This window comes from Papio anubis, chromosome 6 (genome assembly GCF_008728515.1).
Source record: "Papio anubis isolate 15944 chromosome 6, Panubis1.0, whole genome shotgun sequence".
In the NCBI taxonomy this organism is placed as follows: Eukaryota; Metazoa; Chordata; class Mammalia; order Primates; family Cercopithecidae; genus Papio; species Papio anubis.
This window is the reverse complement of record NC_044981.1, coordinates 82,906,111-82,933,644: the sequence shown is the minus strand read 5'-3', so window position 1 is coordinate 82,933,644 and position 27,534 is coordinate 82,906,111. Positions and strand designations below refer to the sequence as shown.

Here is a 27,534-nt window from a genome sequence, read left to right as displayed (position 1 = left end):
CGCCATATTGGGGCCGGCGGCGGGTGGGAGAGTCCTACGGGGGAGGGGGAAGCGGTTGGACGTGTTCGGTTGCGGTCGTGCTGCCGCAGCCACCTCGCAATCTCTCTGCATCGATCGCCGCTCTCAATCTACTGACCGTACTCGGGCGTATTAGGAGCCGCGTTTCAGCCTCACGCCCCACGGTGCTGTTTTCGACTTCAGAAAGGATCTGGTCTCAGCACAGAAGCGCCTCAGGCGCGGCGCAAAGCTCGAGCGGACGGCGGGGGCGGCCGGAGCCTCTCCCGGGGGAGCCGCGCCTGAGGAGGCGGAAGAGCCCCCCTGACGCGACTGGCGTGTGCTTCTGCCCGCCACCGCCCCTCCCGCTCTCACCCGGGCCGTCCCTGGCCACTGTCCCTGCCGCGGAGGCAGCGGCGGCGGCGGCTCTGTTTTCCACAGCCGGCGCTCTGCGACCCGCTTGGCTCTTGAGCCCGTCGGGTAGGCTCTCCTCGAGTTCCCGCTCTTCCCCCTTTTCCTCGCCCTCTTCCTCTCGTCACCCCTCCCCGACCCCGCCCGAGCCCGGCGCTTCAGCTGCCCCCGGCCATGGCGTGCGGAGCCACTCTGAAAAGGACTCTGGATTTCGACCCGCTGTTGAGCCCGGCGTCCCCGAAGCGGAGGCGATGTGCGCCATTGTCGGCGCCCACCTCGGCCGCTGCCTCTCCGTTGTCGGCGGCCGCGGCCACTGCTGCCTCCTTCTCGGCTGCGGCCGCCTCGCCGCAGAAGTATCTCCGAATGGAGCCATCCCCCTTCGGCGACGTCTCCTCCCGCCTCACCACAGGTGGGACCCGGCCCCGCGGCCGCCGGGGTAGTCGAGAGAACAGGGGTCCTGGGGCGTGGGATGCGGCCCCTGGGGTGGGGGTACCGGACTGTGTGGTTCTCGTTCTTAGCAAAGTAGTAGGGCAGCCACATTTTTCATTAGGTCCTCGTAGCCCGAGGACCTAATAAGACACAATAGAAATGGGCTGATGTCAAGGGGGTAGTGTTTGGAGGTGGGTAGGGGCTTTGCCTTGTCGGTATTGGGTAGAACAGGGACATCTTTTTCTTTGGGCCGAATGATTGGAATTGTTTCCGTAGTCGCTGGAGACTCAGCGGAAATGATCAGAGAGGGCGATATTATTCGTAAATTTAGGCGAAAGGGTCACATTTCGCCCCAATCTCAATGTGTGCTTGCCGTAATCGATTGGTTGCAGCTATTAACTCTGGGACTGGGTGGTTTGAGGCGAGGCTACAGCCCCTCCTCCAGTTCAGACATGGCTGATTTTAGTATAGTGGGGGTGGGGGGTGGGGATGGATGTCACTGGGGCGAGATCTAGGCCTGTCATTAATCACCCACAAGAACGCCACTTTGGCTGAGTCAAGACCTGTTTCCCTAGCAGGGTCAACAACAAAGAAAACGCTCTTCCCGAGTACTGTAATATGATCATACTGTACATCTAGACCTTGAGAAATCTTGAACTTTTAATAAGTATATTGCATTGAAAATTGGGGCTGAGGAGTTGTTTTTATTTGGAAATGCTTTATTTTTGCCCAACAAAGTATGCTGGGAGAAAACAACCTAGCCTTGAGGATAATGAAGAAATCAACCCAGCATTCCAAGGGACTAAAGACTTTTGCTTTTCATCTTGAAACATTTCCTGAGAGAGACTATGGGGAATGTCTTTTGGCTGCTTTGTAGGGCATGTGTATGCCCAGTTTTTTCTGTACTTTGAAATCCTTGTGTGCCCCTGGCACAGTCCTAGGATAGGCTTTTGTGGATTGAAGTGTAAATGTTTCCTTTGTGTGTAGCATGCAAAGATTTCTGTGTGAGCCTTTAGTAATAATATCACCCTTTAAACAAAGCCTTTTCATAGCTTGATTTAAATGTCTCATTATCATTAGCTTAAAAAAGTGAAGTATATACCTCTATATTTGGTGACTTCCATTTGAAACTGACTTTAGTGTTTTTTTTTTTAATGTCACATTTTGAAATATTTTCTAAATCCATGGAGTGACCCTCGAATATGCAAGCTACCATTTTTGCTATTAAATATTTGATCTAATTTAAGGACATACTGTTTCAGAGTTGTAGTGAGTTGTCACGGAAATTCTCGGATAAATTTATTTAATGACCTTACTAAACTGTCTTTTAATTAGATTGAAAAGGCATTTGTTGATTGTTAGGCTTTACTTTGGAAAAAAAAAAAAAGGAAACAGCCAGTGTCAAGAATGAGCTACTGGTGGTTGACATTTTTGGAATTTGTCTTTTAGTGAAATGGTATCATTGGAAATTGAAATGGAATTTGTACTTAACTAATAAGGCCATTTCAAAATAAAGTCATTAAGTAGCTAACCAGCAATAAATTTCAGTCGAGGGAGTGAATTAATACAGTGCTAGGTTTGGGAATTAAAGTACTATATCTCAATGTGAAAATAATCTTGGGCATGTATGTAAACCAGTGGGGTATAACATGTTCCCCCCCTTTAAAGCACACTTACTCGGAAAGAACTGTGATCCTTTGTAAACTTGACTTTTCATTGGCATATCTGTAGCGTTGGTTAATACAATTGGCTCCACATTATCTCAAGTTTAAATTAATTGAAGTATCGTAGTAAAACGACTGGAATTATTGGAACTGTTTAAGCCAGCTGATTCAGATTCACATTCACTTTCCAAAATACTGCTATTCTGTTCTTCAAGGTGTTTTTTTGACATCTACTTTGGAAGTTTGATTATATCCTGAAACCTAAAATCGCATCCTAATTGATTGAGTCTGCTGAAAGTTATTCTAACTAATCTGAATATTATCTTAAAAAGTTGACTTGAGAAAACAAGTTGAAATTAAAGTTTTGGCTTGCTAAAATTACATTTTTTAAACTGTAGTTTTGAATGACATTCTAAATGTAATTTAATTTGACTTTGTGTTTATATGGCCAATTTGGGGTATGGTCCTGTATGTTTTTTGTAATGCCATAATGGGAGCTGCAGTGTTGTGCAGGTATCAAAGAGCTTCCCCGTTTTCATGTTACTAAACTTGGAAATAATTTTCTCATGCACCTGATTTTTAGCTTCCTATTTTAACACCGATTATTCTTAAACTTTATGGGAGTAAATACCCATCTGTCATTAAAATGAATAGTTAGGATTGGAAGTAGACAGTGGCTTACCAAATTGAGATTGGCGAACTTGTGGGAACTCTTTGTTTTCCTTTCACATCTGTGAGTTCAAATATAATACAAATAATGTAGAATTAGAGTACTAAAGTGAATTTTTTTCAGAGCATGTATACAATTTATTTTATCATTGTTCTCCTCTGGATATTTTCAGTTTCTGATGGCATAGCTGAAGTCATGTTGTGGCTTTATTAGTTTCAGGAACTTGGATGTCTGTTTTAAACCTTAGCTATCATTTTAGTCATCCCAGGAAGTTTGACTTGACTATTCTTATTTAAATATTTTTCAAGTGTTGCAACTTAATACTAGGAAAAAGGAAGGACTAGCTGAGCTGAAGGAAGTTAAGATTGCTTTCTTAACCGCAAGGCTTAGAGCCTTTACTATGCTAATTGGCATTATGAATTTTTTAGGGGCTCCTTAACACACAGATATCCCAAACCTGTTTTTTAGGACACCCAAGTGTTACTACTTCAGAAATGCTGTCCAGGGTCTAGGGGTGGTTGACAAAGTACAGCCATATTTTTGTGTAGCCTTAGAGCTAAGAATGTTCTTTACATTTTTTAAATGGTTGGAAAAGAATCAAAAGAATTATTTTGTGACACGTGAGAATTATGTGAAATTCAAATTTCAGTGTCCATAAATAAAATTTTATTGGAACACAGCTGTGCTCATTCTTTTTTTTTTTTTTTTTAAAGTATTGTTCATTGCAGGTGACGATGGCAGTTGAATAGTTGTCTCAGAGAGTGTATTGCCCCCAAAACTCCATATTTGCTCTCTAGTGGTTACAGAAAAAGTTTGCTTACCCTCGTGTGGGGTGTCAGCAGTGAGGTTTATAATACCCCTGGGTATGGGAAAGGAAAAGTGATCAGTGGAAGTAAAGGGAGGGGGGAGTAGAGGCATCGAATATCGTTGGGGAAAGGAATACCTCTAGTAGCTGCATCAATACTTATCCTGGTAAGTTAGTTGAAAACCAAATATGCTTTACAATTGGTTTTTGAAACATCTCGTAATACTACCATTTAGCCAAAAGATTGTCATGACATTCCCAAGAAAGAATAAAACCAAAATATTGCAACATTGTAAGAGACCATCAATCAAATCCAACACATTGTTTTCATTATTATGTAGTGAATGAATGGTCTGAAGGTACCCTTCTGTGAATGTTAATGTATTTGTGAGTTTGTTAGGCACATTAATTCACATTGTTTATGGCTTGGTACCATTACTCTAGTCTGCCTTAGGAATTGAATTCTGTGAAGAGTTAAGTTCCTTTGTAAGAACTCATTGTACTTGCTGGAAACTTGCCATTAAAAATGGAAACTACAGCTTGTGAATGGAGAAGGGTTTACAAGAACATAGATTGTTCACCAGACATTGATGCATGCCTGCAAACGGAGACACCAGCTGGCTTAAATGAAATATAAATGGTTCTAGGCAAACAAATGAGACGTCTGTTGGAGGAGGCAGCATCTCACTTCAGATGTCATTTATATTGAGCCAGAAGTATTTTTTAATATTTTGTGGTTATTTAGACAGCTGTTAAGTTGCTCCTAGTTTCTCACTGGATTTGGCGAATAAATGTTTTTAATGGTCTTTGTACTTTGAATCTTAAACCTGATATTCTATTTAGGACTGTATGTAGCTGCAGTTACTGCGTATTTCTATGACTTATGCATTTAAGAATCCTGTAAGTTTATGGCCATTAAAAACTGCAGTTGTATTCTGATATCGAGATTTTTTTTTTTTTTTGAGACAAAGTCGTACCCAGGCTGGAGTGCAGTGGCGTGATCTCAGGTCATTGCAACCTCCATCTCCTGGGTTCAAGCGATTCTTGCGCCTCAGCCTCTGGAGCAGCTGGGATTACAGGTGTGTGCCACCACACCTGGCTGATTTTTTTTGTGTGTGTATTTTTAGTAGAGATGGAGTTTCACCATGTTGGCAGGGCTGGTCTTGAACTCCTGACCTCAGGTGGTCCCACTGCCTTGGCCTCACAAAGTGCTGGGATTATAGGTGTGAGCCTCTGCCCCCGGCTTTTTGTTTGTTTGTTTGTTTTGCGATGGAGTCTCGCTCTGTAGCCCAGGCTGGAGTGCAGTGGTGCAATCTCTACTCACTGCAAGCTCGACCTCCCAGGTTCACACCATTCCCCTGCCTTAGCCTCCCAAGTAGCTGGGACTACAGGCGCCTGCCACCACGCCCGGCTAATATTTTGTATTTTTAGTGGAGACAGGGTTTCACCGTATTAGCCAGGATGGTCTCCTGGCCTCGTGATCCGCCTGCCTCAGCCTCCCACAGTGCTGGGATTACAGTTGTGAGCCACCGTGCCCGGCCCCTGGCTTTTTTATTAAGGTAGAAAAATAAAGCCTAACTTGAGCACAGCAACACATAGGCTAAACATGGGTAGATAGAGGTTAGCCCCTCTTCAGGTGTGGAAGGTACTAGTCACTGTGGTTGCCATGGAGACATAACCTGAGATGTAAAGGAGAATAATATACATTTCTTCAGTTTTTTAATGGTTTTATAGGAAAAAGAATGTAGTACATATTAATCAGGTCTTTGTTTTTTTTGAGACAGTCTTGCTCTGTCACCTAGGCTGGAGTGTAATGGCACAATCTCAGCTCACTGCAATCTCTGCCTCCTGGGCTCAAATGATCCTCCTGCCCCAGCCTCTCAAGTACCTGGGGCTACAGGCATGTGCCACCATGCCGAGCTAATTTTTGTCTTTTTTTTTTTTTTGTAGAGATGGGATTTCACCATGTTGCCCAGGCTGGTTTCAAATTCCTACGGCTCAAGCAATCTGCCTGCTTCGGCCTCCCAAAGTGCTGGGATTACAGATTTGAGCCGCTGTGCCTGGCAGGTTTTTTCTGCTAAGTGTTTTGATAGACCTAGAAAGACACAGTGATAGAAAGCTTTCGTTTTGAAAGATTGGGAGTAAAAGCTTCAGTGGAAGTGCCCAGTTGTGAGTATCTTTCCTATTTGAAAAGAGATTTTTCTCTTTATTAAAGAAGAATATGAAGTAATAGCATGGGTTAAGTTTGGGCCCCTTTCATAGTTGGTTCATGAAACTAGATAATGGTATTGGGAGTGGAAGTAGGTATTTTCAAGTACCTATCAGCGAATTAGTTAACCAGGAATTTGTAGTCCCTGTAGTCCTTTGTGTTAACCCTATGCCTAACACTGTTGATTCACAGAATGTTCTCTACATATGTGAAATTGCAGGGAATTTCTTGCCTTTGAGAGAACTACCTGCTTTTAAAAAGGTATGAGAGAAAATACTTAAGCCTATACAACCCAATCAGGCATCTGAAGTTGCTAAAGAAGTCTTCACAGATGGATTTAGTTCAAAGAGATTCATCTTTAATTTTATTGCTAACTATAGGATTGTGGAACTCAGCTTACCTCCAGTGTTTCTTAGCTTTCTAAACACACCTGAGAGATACATTCTCAGCAGCAGTCTCGCTGTAGCCATGACTGTTAACAGGAATGTCTCCTGAATTTTGGGGGGCTGGGATGAGTCATTGGACTTGAATATGGTGCTTTGAAAATAGCCCGCAAGATTCTTATCTGCCATACCTTTCCTTTTAATGTCACAAATAGTTTTAAAATACTAAATTTATTTGTTGAGTTAATTAAGTCTTGACATTTCCCAAGGTTCTTAGAGTTGCTATGGTTGAAAAGAAATGTAATTTCAGTTTTACCCTGTAAATCTGTACCAAATTTTCTTTTTAGACTGTTCTATGACATTGTCATAATGTGTAACATTTTTTGACAAAAAAATGTGACTCAAACGAGTCGTAATAAATACTGCAATTAGTTTAAGACTTTGAATAATACTTTTCTGAGGCACTTTAAGTATACTCAGTATTCATTTTTCTGGATAATGATGAGAAACATAGGTTACGTGAATTACAATATTTTAAGTAGCCCCATGTGTAAGAATTTCTCTATTATCAGATATTTGCTTATCGGAAGAAACATTTTAAAGGATTTTACAGGATTTTTAGAAGAAAATACTTTTTAATATGAAGTTCTGATTTATTTCTAAAGAAATTTATTTGTTATAACAAGTTTCTCACATGAGATGATATTGTAGCCATGTTAAGCAGGGAATCCTTGCAGGTAATTTAAAATTCTAGTGGATATTAGTTTGTCAGCTTTGATATTTATTTTGGGCCTGTTGCTCAGAATTTTACAGTATAACATATTTTGTAGTATTTCTTGTGATCAGGATTTTACAGTATAACAGTTTTTGTAATGTTTCTTATATTTCTTACATGTAGGCTTTGTTGGGTGGTGAACTTTCTAGCACTAAGAAAGCAGCTCATAATAATATACTTTTAGTTTGTCTTGGGGTGTAGCTTTTTTTCCCTTTAGTTTTTATCTGTCACAAGTGTCATAAGCAGATCATCTTGAGATGTACTAGTGGATATTCTGATTTTATTAACATTGTTATCTTTCCATAAATACAACTTCTGGATTTGACTTTTTAGGTCCTTTGATGTACCTGGATTTTCTTAACATTATTAAAACATTTAAATTATTCTTCTAGAAGTCACTTGTTCGAACCCTTATGAGCCTCATTTGAGTTCCAGATACTCCACTGGCTAGGCAAAGAGTAAGAGTCTCTCTTGAGAGACAGATGATACAGCAGCCACTGTTGATACTTTATTAGCTAGCACTTTATGCTTTATCAGTATACCTATTTTCATTTCTTATTAACATTTTTCCATATTAGTGTTCATTTCCCCTTTGATAGCCTAAGTATTAAAATTGGTTTACTGATTAAATCACTTTTGAAAAAGTTTTTTTCCTAAAAGTGTTAAGGCTTGTTTACTAAGTTTCTGAAATTGTGTCAGTATATGATGTGTATTCTCACTTTGGTTAGCATTCATTTTCATTTCTGTTAATGTTAATTCTTATAAAACTCCCTCAAAAAAATCAAACTAGACGGAATGGTTGGAGAGAGGGACTTGGATTTTTCTTTTGTTTCTTTTTGTTGAACTGATTAGCAAATGAAGAGTAGAATGTACAGTGAAGTTTGAAGAAAGCCAATTTTTCAAACATGACTGTCCCTCTCAACTGTGCCTTTTAATTATGAAAGGAGATTGCCTTGTTCCTCCCACTAAAATATGATTATCTAGAAGAACTTCTCTAAGTGGTATACTTGATTTAAAGTATAGAAGATTTTAGATGCTGTGATAGAGAGGGGGCTTGATGCTGTCTGTGGCAATCTTTCATAGCCCAGGGTAAAATAGTGCATTATCAGAGCCTGGCATTGTAATCAGTTGTACACGTGTGGAAATACTGACCTATCAACTTGGAATAATTCTTCACTTTTTTTTTTTTTTTTTTTTGAGACAGAGTCTCGCTCTGTCACCCAGGCTGGAGTGCAGTGGCATGATCTCGGCTCACTGCAAGCTCCACCTCCTGGGTTCAAGTGATTCTCCTGCCTCAGCCTCCTGAGTAGCTGGGATTACAGGTGCTTGCTGCCACGCCTGTGTAATGGTATTTTTAGTAGAGACAGGGTTTCACCATGTTGGTCAGGCTGACGTCGAACTCCTCACCTCGTGATCCGCCCACCTGGGCCTTCCAAAGTGCTGGGATTACAGGCGTGAGCCTCTGCGCCCGGCCATTTCTTAACTTTTAAAACACCAGTAAAACATTCTGGTTAGATACAAATGCCTGTCCTAAGAGGAGGCGTTTTAGACCTTTTAAGCATCCCTTATTTACATTTCTGGATGTAACATGAAGAGGTGTTACAATTTTTTTTTTATAGCTAGTGATCGCTGTTTCAGGAGTCTCATTAGATGAGAGTTATGCTTCATTTTGGTTATTGCCTTTTTTTTGGCGGGGAGGGTCAGAGTCTCACTCTGTCACCCAGGCTGGAGTGCAGTGGCGCACTCTCACTGCAACCTCCACCTTCTGTGTTGAAGCGATTCTCCTGCCCTGGCCTCCCGAATAGCTGGGACCACAGGCACGTGCCACCACACCCGGCTCCTTTTTTGTATTTTTAGTAGAGATAAGGTTTCACTGTGTTAGCTGGGATGGTCTTGATCTCCTGACCTCGTGATCCGCCAGCCTCTGCCTCCCAAAGTGCTGGGATTACAAGCATGAGCCACCGCGCCTGGCCGGTTATTGCCTTCTTGACAATCGCATTTTTTGAAGTTTCAGGGTATGAAAGTATAAATTATGCATAGTATTGATGTCTCTAACTCCTATTTTCTAAAAATTAGCTTTCCTTATTGTGATATTTTGAGACAGAGTCTTACTCTGTCGCCCAGGCTGGAGTGCAGTGGCATGATCTTCGTTCACTACAGTCTGCCTCCTGGGTTGAAGCGATTCTCCTGCCTTAGCCTTCTGAGTAGCTGGGATTACAGGCATGCGCCACCACGCCCGGCTAATTTTTGTGTTTTTAGTAGAGACGGGGTTTTGCTATGTTGGCCAAGCTGGTCTTGAACTTCTGACCCCAGGTGATCTGCCCGCCTCTGTCTCCCAAAGTGCTGGGATTACAGGCGTGAGCCATCACGCCCAGCCCATTGTGATTTATTTTAACGTTAGATGCTAATAGAATTTTGACTACTACTGGATAGGGTAGTAGATGTTAAGAACTTGGGCCCTGAGGTCAAACCTGGCTCTGCCATGTTCAAGCCGTGTGACGTTTCAGAAGACACTGAAGCAGAGCCTCATTTTTCTCATCTCAGGAAATGTGCACATGATGATAGTAGCATCTGCCTCTTAGGGTTGTTGTGAGAATTAAGAGCATTTACTGGCCAAGTGATGGAAACTGTCTCAAGAAGGCAACCTCAAATGGGACTTTTACTGACCAGCAATTTTGCCTTTCGTTGAATAAACCTGCCGTCTACAAAAGAAGAGTTGCCATCAAATCACAGTTTTTTCATTGTTTTTAGTACCAGCACTACTGACATTTGAGCCTGTCCTGTTTTAGTATTGAGGGTTAAATAATTATGAAAGCACTGTATACAGTGAGGGAAATATTCCACTTTTCTCCAAAGTAACCTTATCCTCTTGATTATTCCCTTTTTCTTCTCTCAATTTGATCTTTGCTTTTGGCTTTATATATTCCCAAGCCTTTCATGGGAAAGTGAAAGAACAAAACATACTCATTTTCCTCCAGCTATCTTCTAGATCTCTTCCACTTCAAAATCAAATTCAAAGAGCTTTCAAATAGTCTGTTTACTTCCATTTCTTCGGTTCTCAATTCCTGACATGCCTCAAGCAGCTCCTGTCAGGTCATCAGTAACTTCCATGACACTCAATCAGTCCTCCTCTTATTTGACCTTTCTTTCAGCATTCTTCCTGCTGGCACACTACTTTCTTTTTGAAATGCTTTTTTTTCTTCTTTGACTATAATTTCCCTCTACTCCCTAGCTGTTCTTTTTGTCTTTACCTGGGCATTAAACCTCGTAGTTTTTTAGTTCTAGCTTTAGCTCCATGCTTATCTCACTTAATAGCTCCCTAAGCAGTCACATGCCTGCTCCTGACTTCAGTTTCCATTTACAGATGTATCTGTATTTAATTTGTATCTTCAGTTCGTTCAGACAGTTCCTCTTTAGTTCCAGCCATGGGAAATTTGGACTTTTTTTTTTTTTTTTTTTTTTTTGAGATGGGGTTTTGCCCTGTTGCCTTGGCTGGAGTGCAGTGGTGCGATCTCACCTCACTACAACCTCTGCCTCCTGGGTTCAAGCAGTTCTCCTGCCTCAGGCACCCAAGTAGCTGGGGTTACAGATGTATATCACCATGCCTGGCTAATTTTTGCATTTTTAGTAGAGACAGTTTCACCATGTTGGCCAGGCTGGTCTCGAACTCATAGCCTCAAGTGATCCGCCCACCTTGGTCTCCAAGGTGCTGGGATTACAGGTGAGAGCCACCATGCCCAGCCTAGTTTGGACCTCTTTATCATCAGATCTTGTTAGCGCTTTCCCTCTACCACTAGAAGTCAGAATTTTTGTGAAATCCATTGACTTTTAAATGTTCACAACTAATTTACAAAATACATGGCATAAATAAGAGATGTATGTGGACTTCTAATCAGTGCCTTATGGTGTGAGAGGTGGTCTTTTTGTTGTTGTTGAAACCGTCTCACTCTGTTGCCCAGGCTGGAGTGCAGTGGTGTGGTCTTGGCTCACTGCAGCCTCCATCTGCTGGGTTCAAGTGATTCTCCTGCCTCAGCCTCCCTAGTAGCTGGGGTTACAGGTGCCCGCCATTATGCCCGGCTAACTTTTGTATTTTTAGTAGAGATGAGGTTTCACCAATTTGGCCAAACTAGTCTCAAACTCCTTACCTCAAGCCATCCTCCCACCTTGGCCTCCCAAAGTGCTGGGATTACTGGCGTGAGCGACTGTGCCTGGCCTGAGAGGGGGTCTTAATTCCTCTTTTAAAAAGCGGTCATGTTGGTAAAGTAAATGAATTGCTTCATCATCAGTCACATAATGATGAATATGAATTTCTTTTTTTAAAGTGTATTAGGAGAGATGGAGTAATCATTGTATATAGGTTAATGTCATGTAATGAGTTTTCCTAAGTAGGTCCAATCAAGTTAAATTAATTTGCAGAATATTTTCCTCCTAGGGGAGGGGTATGTCTAACTTAGAATTACACTTGATCTTAGCCAAAAGGCTGAGAAGCAATGAACTTACAACTATAAAAACCATTCAGGTGAGGGTGGCAAAATGATTTTAAGTTAGCTTAGATATTTCCGTACTTGTAATAACCAGGCTGCTAACATCTTCCTTTCCTTCCTCCCCACTCCCTAGTATGTCCAATAGTAAACCAACCACGTTTTAAAAAATATTCAATTAAAGGTTTTTTGTTTGTTTTTTGTTTTTTTTTGAGACGGAGTTTCGCTATTGTTGCCCAGGCTGGAGTTCAATGGTGTGATCTCACCTCACTGAAACCTCTGCCTCCAGAGCTCAAGCGATTCTCCTGCCTCAGCCTCCCAAGTAACTGGGATTATAGGTGCCTGCCACCATGCTCAGCTAATTTTTTTGTGTTTTTCGTAGAGACAGAGTTTCACCAGGTTGGCCAGGCTCATCTTGAACTCCTGACCTCAGGTGATCCACCCACCTCAGCCTCCCAAAGTGCTGGGATTACAGGCGTGAGCCACCGCCCTTGGCCAAGGGAGTTGTTATTTTAAGCAGGGGCTAGAAACTTTAAATACGCATAGTTCCAGAGATATAAATGATTTAAAGTAAACTAGGAGGGAACTAGTGAATTCCAGTCCTGACCAGCAGCATCACCTCATAAGGAATGCAGAATCTTAAGCTCCACCCTGCAGGGTCTACATTTTAACAAGATCCAGAGGTAATCTGTGTGTGCATTAAAATTGTAGAAGCACTTGAGAACTTAGGCCCAAAAGGTAGCAGTCACTTTGAATCTTCAGCTGAGTTTTGCCATGTTACCTGATTTTCCTAAGAGTTGTCAGAAGTCTGACTTTATATGTAAAACCACCCAGTTTTTAAATGACTACAAATTAACGTGTTTTAAAAAAATCATGTCCGTGGGGCTGAGTTTGGCCTGTTAGTCATCAGTTTTGAAAATCCTGGTTCCAGGTATGCTTTTTTTGTTTGTTTTGAGACTGAGTCTCGCTCTGTTGCCCAGGTTGGAGTGCATTGGCACTATCTCGGCTCACTGCAGCCTCCGTCTCCCAGGTTTAAGCGATTGGGATTACAAGCGTGCACCACCTTGCCCGGCTAATTTTTTTGAATTTTTAGTAGAGACGGGGTTTCACCATATTGGCCAGGCAGGTCTCAAACTCTTGACCTCAGGTGATCCACCCTCCTCGGCTTCCCAAAGTGCTGGGATTATAGACATGAGCCACTGTGCCTGGCCCAGGTATGCTAATGTGTTTTGGGGTGCCTGAACAAGTTGTTACAGGAAATGGGTTTGTTCTTCAGCTTGATTGTGCTATACTGGAGTCCTCAAAGAGTCTGCTTTCTCAGTCTGTGCAAGCTGGCTTAGGTTCTACATTTATACTTACATAATATTTAACTGTATAAAAGGCATTCATTTATCTTCCCTACGGGAGGAGGAACAACTGTAATCACTACAAGGTCAAATTCTTTCATTTCACTGGTACTGTGTAGCCAGTGCTACTTATTTGAAGTAAATTACTCAATTTGTTAAAACCCTGCAGGTAAATACCATTGCCCTTGTGGCTGTGGTTAATTGGAATAAGAGCTGAATCTTTTGCTTTGGAACCAAATGTTTCTGTAGCATGTACATTTTGGGTTTTGGGTTTGGGGCAGTTCAATTTCCACTTCTCCATTTATTGCCCTTTTTGTTTTGAGATGGAGTTTCGTTCTTGTTGCCCAGGCTGGAGTGCAGTGGCTTAATCTCGGCTCACTGCAACCTCCACCTTCCCCCACGGTTCAAGTGATTCTCCTACCTCAGCCTCCCGAGTAGCTAGAATTACAGGCACGTGCCACTACACTTGGCTGATTTTTTTTTTTTTTTTTTTTTTTAAAGACAGGGTCTTGCCGGGCACGGTGGGTCACACCTGTATTCCCAGCACTTTGGGAGGCTGAGGCGGGTGGATCACCTGAGGTCAGGAGTTCAAGATGAGCCTGGCCAACCTGGTGAAACTCTATCTCTACTAAAAATACAAAAATTAGCTGGGCTTGGTGGCAAGCGCCTGTAATCTCAGTTTCTCTGGAGTCTGAGACAGGAGAATCGCTTGAACCTGGCAGGCGGAGCTTGCAGTGAGCTGAGATCACACTATTGCACTCCAGCCTGGGCAACAGAGCGAGACTCCATCTCAAAAAAAAAAAAAAAACAAAAAAAACCAAAAGAAACTCAAGGTCTCACTCTCACCCAGGCTGGAGTGCAGTGGCGCCATTGTAGCTCACTGTAGCTCACTGTAGCCTGGAACTATCTTTCTGCCTCATTTTGCCAGTAGCTGGGGACTACAGGGGCAAGCCACCATACCTTGCTAATTTTATGTTTTATGTTTTGTAGAGATAAGAGTTTTCGCTTTGTTGCCCAGGCTGGTCTCAAACTCCGGGCCTCAAGTGATCCTCCTGCCTCAGCCTTGCATGAGCCACTGCATGCGGCCATGCTTTCTTTGTTATATTTTGGTAGCTTGTAAGTTATTTGAGAAAATACTTAAAAGTAGTTAAGAGCTACATAACAATAGCAACAAGGTTAATGTATCCGCTTAGTGTAAATATAAGCTGGAGATGTAAAACTTAACATTTACCTGCAGTGTTTTAACAAATTGAGTCGTTTCTTTCAAATAAGTAATCGTTGGCTATATGTACCAGTGAAATAATAGTATTTTAAAGTGAATTTAAAATGGCATCAGCTCATTCTTTATAGTTAAATAGCTCTTGGTTGGATAAGAATATTGTCCTTAAGATTCCATCAAGGAGAACATAAGAACTGTTTTAGTTTCAGAAGAGATGATCCTGGGAAAATAGCCAATTAATAAAGATGGGTTTTCATAGCAACTCCAAGTAGTGCTTTGTTCTGTTTGAAAATGGAATTTTGCTCTTGTTGCCCAGGCTGGAGTGCAATGGCGCAATCTCAGCTCACTGCAACCTCCACCTCCCGGGTTCAAGCGATTCTCCCGCCTCAGCCTCCCGAATAGCTGGGATTACAGGCATGCGCCACCACGCCCAGCTAATTTTGCATTTTTAGTAGAGACGGGGTTTTCTCCATGTTAGTCAGGCTGGTCTCGAACTCCCAACCTCAGGTGATCCGCCCACCTCAGCCGTCCAAAGTACTAGGATTACAGGCATGAGCCACCGTGCCCCGCCCAAGTTGTGCGTTTTAATTTAGAAAGTAATCATGACAGTATCTAGTGTGTAGTTCAGAACCATACATTGCTCTGTTATTTTGGAACAGTGTCTTAGTTTTAAGTCTTAATGGCTACTGCAAGTTTTCTTTACTTAATTATGTACAGGTTTTCATATCATTCGTGTTCCTGACTAGAACTGGCAGAGTTTCGAGATTTTTTTTTTTTTTTTTGAGACTGAGTCTTGCTCTGTTGCCTGGCTGGAGTGCAGTGGTGCCATCTTGTTTCCCTGCAACCTCCGCCTCTCGTGTTCAAGCAATTCTCCTGCTTCAGCCTCCCAAGTAGTTGGGATTACAGGCGCCCACCACCATGCCCAGCTAATGTTTGTACTTTTAATAGAGACAGGGTTTCATCATGTTGGCCAGGCTGATCTCGAACTCCTGACCTCAGGTGATCTGCCTGCCTTGGTCTTCCAAAGTGCTGGGATTACAGGCATTAACTACTGCGCCCAGCCCCAAGATTTCTTTTTTAATCCCATTGTTTGCATTGTCTTTCTAGGTCCACTTTCATTTTGTTTTCCAAAGATATTCCATGGAGAAATAAATGGTATTGATCTATAAAATGATCCAGAGGGACCCCATACACCTAAACTTAAAACTGCTAGCGAAACCTTAATGTTTGATCTAGTAATGATGTCTGGAGGAAAACAGTAAAGCTTTATGGGTGTGGAGCAAAAGTTTCTAGTTTCACATGTCAGATTTTTAGAACTTAAATGTATGGACCCTAGAAAGATACTTTGACAGCCCACCCTTCTTTTGTGGTTCTCTTTAAAGTTATTTTTAGTTGCTTCTAATTCCATGTTCTTTGCTCAGTCTTACCTTGATGCTGTTTGTCCTGCCCCCATCAATTCCATTAGGCTTTTTATCCCGTAACTACTTTCTCCTGTTTATATTGTTGACCTTATTCATGGTGCCCAGCATTTCCTAAGTAATCAGTGGCAACTAGAAAGAGGCCTTTTATTTCCATGTTTACAATATTTACTTATTTATTTTTTTTTGAGACAGAGTTTTCTTTCTTGTTACCCAGGCTGCAGTGCAATGGCATGATCTCAGCTCACTGCAACCTCTGCCTCCTGGGTTCAAGCGATTCACCTACCTCTGCCTCCCAAGTAGCTGGGATTACAGGCATCCGCTACCACACCCAGCTAATTTTTGTATTTTTAGTAGAGATGGGGTTTCACTGTGTTGGCCAGGCTGGTCTCAAACTCCTGACCTGAAGTGATCCTCCTGCCTCGGCCTCCCAAAGTGCTGGGATTAAAGGTGTGAGCCACTGCTTTCGGCCTCCTAATTTGTTTTTGAAAATATTCCAAAGAAATAAGTGCTGACTTGTTGATACCACCTAATTAGCAATTTTAGTGACATGTACTAGTTGTTTTTTTTTTTTGAGACGGAGTCTCGCTCTGTCGCCCAGGCTGGAGTGCAGTGGCACGATCTCGGCTCACTGCAAGCTCCGCCTCCCGGGTTCCCGCCATTCTCCTGCCTCAGCCTCCCGAGTAGCTGGGACTACAGGCGCCGCCACTGCGCCCGGCTAATTTTTTGTATTTTTTTTTTTTTTTAAGTAGAGACGGGGTTTCACTGTGGTCTCGATTTCCTGACCTCGTGATCCGCCCGCCTCGGCCACCCAAAGTGCTGGGATTACAGGCGTGAGCCACTGCGCCCGGCCGACATGTACTGGTTTTGCGAATGAAAATGCTGTGAGTCGTAGAACTTGCTAATAATGACTTCCACTTAGCAGTATTTTATGGTAAAAGAGGTAGTTTTTAGGATTTAGTAAAAGAATATACAGCCATTTATGTGCTGTAGCTTGTCTTGAAGATAACTCTACATATTTTGTTCTAAATGGTTGCTGCAAATTCAGTCTATGCCTCATAAGCCAAATAGGAAGGCATATGATTAAAACTGGAATATGCAACTGATAATACAAGTGAAGCTTGGACTTCTTTTTTCTTTAATGAACTTTAAATTGTATTGGCAAGACAATGTCAGATATTACATGTACCTTGGATAAAATGTTAACTTGCTGGTTTGGTAAGAGATGGCCAGATCTAAGTAGCTTAAGACTAAGTAGACAAGTACTTTACTGATATGTAGAAGGCCTTTATCTACCTGGTGTGAAAGCAACTCAGGTCAGCCAAGTATCTAGATTGAGCTTAGCAATGTGGTGGTTGTAGAATATTGAATCCGAGGAAGTTTCTTGAGTTTATCAGCTTCAAGACTGTTTATATCCCTGGACTGAAATAAATTGAGCTTGAGGCTTGCCATTGCAGTTAGCTGTTTGCTACTTGTGCGGTTGAGATCTTGGCCAAGTTAAATTGGACCCTTCACTGCGTAACATTGTTGATCACATGTTACCAGTATTAGAGCATTTGAGGGCACCAGTGTGGCTTAGATGACATAGTTGCATCATATTTGATGTAAAAAGCATGCAGTCAATAGCTTTAAAAATTCTTCAGCTCTTTAGCTGACAATATCAAGTGTTGGCAAGGATGTGGAACAGCTGGAGCTGTAATACTTTTATGGTAGAAATGCAAAATGACAAAATCACTCTGGAAAATGGTTTCGCGATTTTATTTTGTAAGAACAAAATAAACCCTTCATTTGCCATATGATTAGGCAGCCTATTCCCACTCCTAGGTATTTATCCAAGAGAAATGAAAACATGTCCGCCAAAGACTGGTACTTGAATATTCATAATAGTTCCAAATTGGAAACAGTCTTAATGTCCATTAACAGGAGAAAGGATAGATATGTGTATGTATACATACATACAATGGAATTCTCACCAACGAAAAGGAATTTCTGATTCATGCAAAATATATGAATCTCAAAAGCATTTTGCTGAGTGAAAGTAGTTCAGACATAAAAGTCTGTACTCTTTATGATTCCATTTATGTGAAATTCTAGAGAAGGCAAAACTGTATAGTAATAGCAGATGAGTGTTGGTGGACTGTACTGGGGAAGTGGTGATGGTGGTAGTGAATTAACTGCAGAGGAGCCCAAGAGAAGTTTTTGGAGTGATAAAAAGTTATTTATCATAGTTAATGTTAGTTCCAAAACTGTATGTATGTACTTGTCAGAACTCAAATGAATTGTACATTTAAATTGGTTAATTTTGTCATTTGTAAATTACACCTTAAAATGTTAGTGATGTCTCTAAGTGTCTGATGGTATAGAGTTTTACAAAGATAAATTTTTAAAAGTTTTACTGTTTCTTAATTCTGGGTTAGCTTTCTTTTTTTTTTTTTTTTTTTTTTTGAGACGGAGTCTCGCGCTGTTGCCCAGGCTGGAGTGCAGTGGCGCGATCTCGGCTCACTGCAAGCTCCGCCTCCCGGGTTCACGCCATTCTCCTGCCTCAGCCTCCTGAGTAGCTGGGACTACAGGCGCCCACCACCGCGCCCGGCTAATTTTTTGTATTTTTTTAGTAGAGACGGAGTTTCACTGTGGTCTCGATCTCCTGACCTTGTGATCCGCCCGCCTCGGCCTCCCAAAGTGCTGGGATTACAGGCGTGAGCCACCGCGCCCGGCCTCTGGGTTAGCTTTCATTTGAGATTATCAAATGAACAAATTGAGGTGGTTGTTATACAAGCATTCTTTTGGTACATTTTAGTTGTGCTTTGGTTGACTTGTGAAGCAGAAGGAACACTAAATCTGAGAACAGCTATGTGGTGATGAAAGAACGTATGTAAGTCACACAAAAGATAAATATTAAGGTCAGGTTACTCCAAACTAGTACCTCCTAAAATCTCTGGTTATAAATAAATTTTATGATGTTTTGAATAGCACTTTTGATCAGGATAATGGTAGCTTTGGACAGAAAGTGATGAATGTGAGTGAAGCTTACTTTCTCTCAGAGAGCAAAATATAAATGCTGGGTGCAGTGGCTCACACCTATAATCCTAGCACTTTGGGAGACCGAGAAGGGTGGTCACCTGAGGTCAGGAGTTCGAGACAGGCCTGACCAATGTGGTGAAACCCTGTCTCTACCAAAAATATAAAAATTAGCTGGGCGTGGTGGCTCACACTTATAGTCCCAGCTACTTGGGAGGCTGATGCAGGCGAATTGCTTGAACCTGGGAGGCAGAGGTTGCAGTGAGCCGAGATCGCGCTACTGCACTCCAGCCTGGATGACTGAGCGAGACTCCGTCTCGAAAAGAAAAAAACGCTTTAGATTGCTGTTACTGAAAAGAGGTCTGTTATTTAAAAAATGAGGGTATTTGTGTTTGTCGTGGTTGAAAGCAGATGTTACATTAGTTTTATTGGGTACCTCTGGTGAATATTAGGAAACCTATTTATATCAAGGTATGCTTACCATTCAGTAGACAACTCTTTCATGCCAACACTGATAATTTAATAATTTAACCACTGTCACTCAATTGGAATAACTTTGTTTTCAAATTACAAAGTAGTTCAAATAAATGGAAAAGGACTGAAAATGACCATAACTCGTATTAAACAAATGTTAACAAATGAAAAATGCTGAAATTAATCATTATAGACCTGTTTAAGTACACATGGATGTGTGATTTTGTACTTAAACCACACATTCATGTATATATAAACAGGTCTTTTTATACAACGAAATTTATGTAAATGGTATCTTTAACTGGATATGTCTTGCAACTTTTTTTCAGTTTAAATAATGAAACAAGCAGTATTTAAAATGTTTAAGGGAACTTATTTGTCCTCCCAGAGTCTCTCAAAAATTTTAAAAGTTCTCCTAGGGAAATAAAGTGAGAAAAGAGGTAAGTGACAAGATTTTGTAGATATGGTGGTTATCTACGAAAACCACCAGTGTTACATTTTAAAAAGAATTATTGTATGTAAATCTTTAGCTCTCTTTTTTGTGTGTCATAGAGACAGGGTCCCTCTATGTTGCCCAGGCTGGTCTTGACCTCCTGGCCTCTAGTGACCCTCCCATCTCGACCTCCCAAAGTGCCATGGTTACAGGTGTTAAGCCACCCCACTTCACCAATATCTAACAGTTCTTAAATTAATGCATCATTGTAAAATTGAATTTTAAGGCTACACTCCACTCTGTCAGTCTTTTTATTGCCAGTTAATTGCCACCTAAACATTTCATTTTTATTTAATCTTGCTTTGGATTTTGATTAGTAAACTTCTAGGGATGTAGTTTCACATTGATAACCTGTTAACTTGGGAGCTATGGAGTGTGGAGGTGTAGTGAGGTGTAGTGTGGAGGTGTAGTGAGGAGTGGAAACCCCCAGGTAGGGATTTTCTGGAGGGGCCAGATGGTAATTATTTTGAGTTAGAAATCTTTCTGAAATGAATCATACTGGCCTAAAAGATATGCCAGATATAATTTTACTCATTCGTGTGATTGTGTTTCAAGATAATTGCACTGTGGTATGGTGGTTCTTATTTATTGAGGACCTGTCATGTACCAGTCACTTCACATGGTCTCTCCCTCACCCCACCCTCCAGCCCCAAGATTCAGAATGCTATAGTATTCTTAGGTTTTATTGAGCTTAAAATAATTGGCCATGGCCATTTAATGTATGATGACTTTTTTAGTTCCCATCTGCTTTGTCTTTTTATTGACCTACTGTCACTTCAGACTGTTGTGTGCTTGAATATACGTAATCCCCCACGCCCCTTCTTATTTATGGGCTTGGAAAAGGCATAAAGGCATTAAAGGCAGTTGGAAAAGCCTGTTAGTGTAATAGTTCTATGTGATGAATAAATGAGCTTTAAGTTTGGAACTCAAGAATCTGAGTAAAATAGGTGTTTGGGTTCACAGACTACTTGACCATTATTTTGATTGAAAAACTTTATTTTTGCTAGTCAGTGCTCAGCAAGAATATTGTTGAACAGCTGAATTCCAGTTGGTGTGTATGTGCTAAGTGAATGTCCTCATTTATGCTGAAATGAGTTCCTACCAGAATGTCAGTTTTCTGGATATTATTTGAAAGGAATATTTTGGGTAGATTGGTCTACTAAATAATGTTGGAAAGCCAACCTCTTTTTTAATGTGAAAGTTTTTATCTTGCCAAATTTTAACTTTTTGTATTTTAGAACAAATTCTGTACAACATAAAACAAGAGTATAAACGAATGCAGAAGAGAAGACATTTAGAAACGAGTTTCCAACAGACAGATCCGTGTTGTACTTCTGACGCACAGCCACATGCATTTCTCCTCAGTGGACCAGCTTCACCAGGTAATAACATTTCTTTTCTTTTATAAAGTTTATTATTTAGAGTGGGAAAAGTTTAATCCAAGTTGTCTTTAGTCATTTAAGCTACTATATCTCCTCTGAGTTTTAAAAAAACATTTATACAAGTAATGCATGACATCTTAAAAATATGGTACAAAATAAGGAATTATCACCTGGATTCCCACTAACCAGAGACAACCACCTGTATAATAATATCCCCAAAGTGGACATCCTGTAAGTACTATGATTTGTAGCCTTTATTAAAAAAATTAACAATAGGCCAGGCACGGTGGCTCATGCCTGTAATCCCAGCACTTGGGGAGGCCGAGCGAGGTAGACAGGTCACTGGAGGTCAGGAGTTGAGACCAGCCTGGCCAACATGGTGAAACCCTGTCTCTACTGGAAATAGAAAAATTAGCCAGGCATGGTGGCATGTGCCTGTAGTCCCAGCACCTTGGGAGGCTGAGGCATGAGAATCACTTGAATCTGGGAGGCGGAGGTTGCAGTGAGCTGAGATTGTGCCACTGCACTCCAGCTTGGGCGACAGAGTGAGACTTTGTCTCCAAAAAAAAAAAAAAAAAATTAACAGAATACTATATGCTCCTTTGTTAGGTATAGATGTACCTTGTCATGACCGAACGCTTATTGATAATTCAGCTTAGATGTTTTGCTGGTATAGTATTTTAAGAAATATCCCTGTATACGTACCCTCCCTTACACACTTGTCTTATTGGGATAGATTTCTAAAGGTGGATTATTATTATTTTTTTTGACCCTGTATCTGTTTTTACCTACCTTTTGTTGGGGGGAGTGTTTGCAAATAACCTTCCTTTAAAAAAAAAAAAAAAAGGAATAAGGGCTACTTGAAGCAAAGAGAAAGTTGAAGGTTTTGCTGAAAGAGAGCCATCAATAGTGGCTCTTACCTTTAGTAAAGTTCTCAGCAAAATAGCTTTTCTTGTGACAACAGTTGCCTTTGTTCAATGCTTTCTCTCCTCCCTCTAGCAAGGGTGGGAAAACCTGGCAGAATAAAAAAATTTCGACCAGGCGCAGTGGCTCATGCCTGTAATCCCAGCACTTTGGGAGGCCAAGGCGGGCGGATCGTGAGGTCAGGAGATCGAGAACATCCTGGCTAACACAGTGAAACTCCATCACTCTAAAAAGACAAAAAATTAGCTGAGTGTGGTGGCAGGTGCCTGTAGTCCCGGCTACTGAGGTAGGAGAATGGCATGAACCTGGGAGGCAGAGCTTGCAGTGAGCAGAGATCGCACCATTGCATTCCAGCCTGGGCGACAGAGCAAGACTCCGTCTCAAAAAAAAAGAAAAAAAAAAAAATCAAAGACCATAATATAGTCAAATAAAATTAGATGAGGAAACATGAAATTGTTCAAAACTAAATACTGCCATGCCCGTTGTGGGGGGCCAGTTATTAGTGGTTGAAACATAGTAAGAGGTGAGGGTTGGGTACTAGACTGTATTAGCAGGAAACCAAGATCATTATTTCCTTACTCACTTAGAAGATCAGTTAACTGGCAGTCTTAAGTAACAAAGCTGGGAATGTGAAAATAAATTAAGATAGCCTTGGGTAATTATGGAATAAAGCTGGTGTGCTTTGTTATTGTGATATGCGCAGTTCTAATAAGCATAGTTAACTAGCTCCTGCCATGCCGGTTATAAGCAGCATTAAGTTAAGAGAGTAATATTGGTGGTACCAGGGCAAATTCACAGAGTGAGATGAAGAAACAATAGATAACAAATGAGTGGTGCACTTGAATGTGAATAAAATACTTTTAGCAGTATTACAATAGATGTTATTACTACAAAATATTTTCTTTTATAAAAAAATACTAATAGGTATAAAAATGCTGAAGGAATATTCTTGCCAATTTACTAATGATATTGACAGACACTGATGTTGCAGCTGCTTTGGGATTCTTAGTGTGATGACAGTGTAGTTCTATGATACTATAGAGTTTTGAGCATAGCATTATCAGCTCAGTACTTGAGCTTATTTTTCCATGCGAATTGTTGTTAACTGAATGGTAGTAGTCAATGTGTTCAAACACCTTTAGAATCATTTATGCTTCTCCAGCAAAGTAGATTCCAGAATGTCTTTTTTATTTTGTTTCATTTTGTTTTTGAGACACGGTCTCACTCCGTTGCCCAGGCTGGAGTGCAGTGGTGAGATCTTGGCTCACTGCAGCCTCTACCTCAGCCTACCCTGTAGCTAGGAACAGGCACATGCCACCACTCCCAGCCAATCTTTGTATTTTTACTAGAGACATGGTTTGCCATGTTGTGCAGGCTGGCCTTGAGCTCAAGGGTTCCACCTGCTTCAACCTCCCAAAAAGTGCTGGGATTACAGGTATGAGCCACCATACCCAGCTAGATTCCAGAATGTTTTTTAATCTTTTTAAAAAAGGGTTCATGCTGTACCTTCTTTTTTTAAACAAAGGTTTTATTGTGCCAACATTAAATTTCTTTTTTTTTTTGAGATGGAGTTTCTCTCTTGTTGCCTAGGCTGGAGTGCAACGGCATGATCTTGGCTCACCGTAACCTCCGCCTCCTGGGTTCAAGTGATTCTCCTGCCTCAGCCTCCCGAGTAGCTGGGATTACAGGCATCCGCCACCATGCCCAGCTAATTTTGTATTTTTAGTAGAGACGAAGTTTCTACACGTTGGTCAGGCTGGTCTTGAACTTCTGACCTCAGGTGATCCGCCCGCCTCGGCCTCCCAAAGTGCTGGTATTACAGGCGTGAGCCACCATGCCCGGCCTATTTTCTTTTTTAATAAAGGAAAACCCCTTTCTAAAGGTGTGAAATGATGGTAGAATAATTTACCGGTTCATTGTGTGTGGGCTGTTAAGATATTAATGGTATGGCTTTGAAGATTAAGTGTCTTTTTACTGGCATAATGATTTGTTATTCTGGGACTAAATAAATTAAGTTTAGACCTGAGGTGTTCTTTATTCCTGGTGTAGGAAAGTTTAGTCACTAAAATACTTCATGGTATGGTATTTTCCAGAAAGGAGATAAGAGGTTTTGTAATGGGACCCATCATTGTAATGTTTGTTTTTTGTCTTTTTTAAATTTAATTTTTAATTTTTTGTTTTTGTTTTTTTGAGATGGAGTTTTGCTCTTTTTGCCCAGGCTGGAGTGCAGTGGCACGATCTCGGCTCACTGCAACCTCTGCCTCCTGGGTTCAAGCAATTCTCCTGCCTCAGCCTCCCGAGTAGCTGGGATTACAGGTGCCTGCCATCATGCCTGGCTAATTTTTTTTGTATTTGTAGTAGAGACAGGGTTTCACCATGTTGGCCAGGCTGGTTTCAAACTCCTGACCTCAGGTGATCTGCCTGCCTCGGCCTCCCAAAGTGTTGGGATTACAGGCATGAGCACCACGCCTAGCCTTTCTTATGTCTTAAAGTTTTTTCTACTCATCTTTAGACTTTTTTTTATCTTGATTACATCTTGCCGCGTTTTTCCAGCGTCACCAGCTGATGGAATTATTATTTTGGTTGTTTTAAGACTTGTGAAATGCTGTGCTTAAAATCTGATTTTAAAATGCTTTTATATCAAGATTGAAGAGATCCAAATGAAACCTCTTCATTTAGAAATTGCTTTCTATCATGGCTCTAAACCAGGTACTATTTTTTGTCCTCACTGTACATAGGGACTTCATCTGCAGCATCCTCACCATTAAAAAAAGAACAGCCCTTATTTACTCTACGGCAGGTTGGGATGATCTGTGAACGTTTGTTGAAAGAACGTGAAGAGAAAGTTCGAGAAGAATATGAAGAAATATTGAACACAAAACTTGCAGGTATGAGGTGTGTTTATTAGAGTCTCTGAGGAACTCAGTTGTACAAAATGCATTATTTTCCACGTGTGCTTTAATTTCACTTTCTATACACTAGTGCAGTATATTCTCTGAGAACGAGAAAATTTCCGTTCAGGAAAGGAAATTAACCTTATGGCTCATGGCCCGCCTTGGTAACCTCAGGAAAAGAGTATTGGCTAGCCGTGTAGATAAGCAGTAGTATTGGTATGTACCCTATACTAAAAAAGGATGTTAGTTGTTTAACTCAATTTGGTTGTGGATTTTTTGACTTTATATTTTTCATAACTTTGCCATCAATCTAGACATTTAAAATATCTAATTGGCTGTCACTGTGTAAGTCATTTGAGTATCAAACTGCAGTCCTGTTTTAATTATCAGAAGAAATCAGTACAATTTGATAATTTAAGTACAGTAAATAAAATTTATTATGTACGATAACATAAATAGAATGTTTAGCCACAGATTTACTGTTTATATAGATATGTAAGCTTTTTGATTCTTAAAGAATTAATGTAGAAGTGTTAATGTAGAGAAGAGAAATTGCTTAGATATATAACAACTTTTTCTGTGATAACTTGATCAGGTTTTAGGTAGTTTTTTGTTGTTAGCTATTCTCATTGCAGTCAGTTGCCATTCATAGCCCACATACAATAACTTTCCGAGTAGAAGGGTAAAAAGCTATTGAAAGCCCTTTGTTTTTTTGTTTTTATTTTTTGAGACGTAGTCTCACTCTCACCCAGGCTGGAATGCAGTGGCAGTGTAGGCTCCGCCTTCCAGGTTCACACCATTCTCCTGCCTCAGCCTCTCGTGTAGCTGGGACTACAGGCACCTGCCACCACACCTGGCAAATTTTTTTTGTATTTTTAATAGAGATAGGGTTTCACCGTGTTAGCCAGGATGGTCTCGATCTCCTGACCTCATGATCTGCCCGCCTCGGCCTCCCAAAGTGCTGGGATTACAGGCGTGAGCCACCACGCCTGGCCAATTTTTTTTTGTTTGTTTTTTTTAATATGGAGTCTTGCTCTGTCACCCAGGCTGGAGTGCAATGGCACGATCTCGGCTCACTGCAACCTCTGCCTCCCAGGCTCAAGCAATTCTCCTGCCTTAGCCTCCCGAGTAGCTGGGACTACAGGTGTGTGCCACCATGCCCAGCTAATTTTTTTTTTTTGTATTAGTAGAGACGGGGTTTCACCATGTTAGCCAGGATGGTCTCAATCTTATGATCCGCCTGCCTCGGCCTCCCAAAGTGCTGGGATTACAGGCGTGAGCCACTGCACCCGGCCTTGTTTTTAATTGTTATGAAATAATAAATCTCACCTAGTCTTTATGTCAGGTCATGTGATTGGACTAAAACCTAGGTTTCTTGACTGATAAGCTCCATGCTGTTTTTATTTGATACAGTATTAGTACTACCGAGGTTATGTAAGTGATTGTCAACTTAGAATTGTTTTACTATACATTTTGTATTTTCAGTTTATCTGGCTGTTAATATTAAGGCATTTTACAAATCATGTAATTGACATGTACCTTGATTTATAGAACAATATGATGCGTTTGTGAAGTTTACGCATGATCAAATAATGCGACGATATGGAGAACAGCCTGCTAGTTGTAAGTATTTCACCTTTGAAGTTATAAACTCAAGCCTATCTTTTAAGGAGAAGACATTGTAATTATTTTCATACTCAAAAAGAGAATTTAACAAAATTACTGAGACTGTATGGAGGAAATAGGCAGTATAACTTTGCAAGACTTTTGGTTAAATACCTAGGGGCAATACTGGGAATCAAGGTCTAGTATTTGTTTGGATTTTGACCCATATTTTGCACTAATTTTCCTTTTCTCACCCTTTAGATGTTTCATGAATCACGTATCCTGCATTTGTGGGCTGCCTTGTTCCTTGTTGAGTTGTTGCAAGAGGTCCCAATTATGACATGCAGCAATGCCAATACCCCTTCTGTGAATACAGGTTATTTCAAGCTTTCGTCAGTGGCAACCACTCTTAGGCAGCAGCAACTGGTTTTGGAAATTTCCCTGATGTCAGTACCACCTGGATGTGGACCTTTGCTACCTGTATTAATACCAGTGGCCTCATTTTGCTGTATCATTACAATTTGGCTTCTTATATTAATGTTTGAAAAGGATTAAAGCTGGTATTCTAGAACATGCCCTTCACTGGTTGTGTAAATAAAACTGTAGAATGACACTTCAGATGAAGTTAGTGTGATTTTAATTGTGCACTACAACCAAGCTATAACCAGTTACTAATTTTAGAATGTAATCCCAGGACAATATTAAGCAAATAGCCTGCACTGCTTCCTGTGAAATAGTGAAGGAGGAGGGCATTTCTGTATTCCAGGACTTCTTGGGGTTTCAGAATGGGTTTATATAATTTTTTTTTTTGGTAGTTTTATTTATTCTATCAGTCTTTTTAACAAATGTTTATTGCTGCATTTTTTTTTTCCAGTGTATCATTGTTTTATTGCCCTTGTAGTACTGGAATTTAGTTGGAAGAATAAAACATTTACTTCTA

At 41.0% G+C, this 27,534-nt stretch overlaps 1 protein-coding gene across 1 annotated transcript; it reads left to right on the top strand.

The window, feature by feature from the left end:
• Positions 1 to 27,534, top strand: AKIRIN2 (akirin 2). Its single transcript, XM_009205642.2, has 5 exons — positions 1 to 814; positions 21,028 to 21,171; positions 24,834 to 24,983; positions 26,541 to 26,612; positions 26,856 to 27,534. The coding sequence occupies exons 1-5, from the start codon at positions 580 to 582 to the stop codon at positions 26,864 to 26,866; spliced, it is 612 nt and encodes a 203-aa protein (XP_009203906.1). The 5' UTR covers positions 1 to 579; the 3' UTR covers positions 26,867 to 27,534.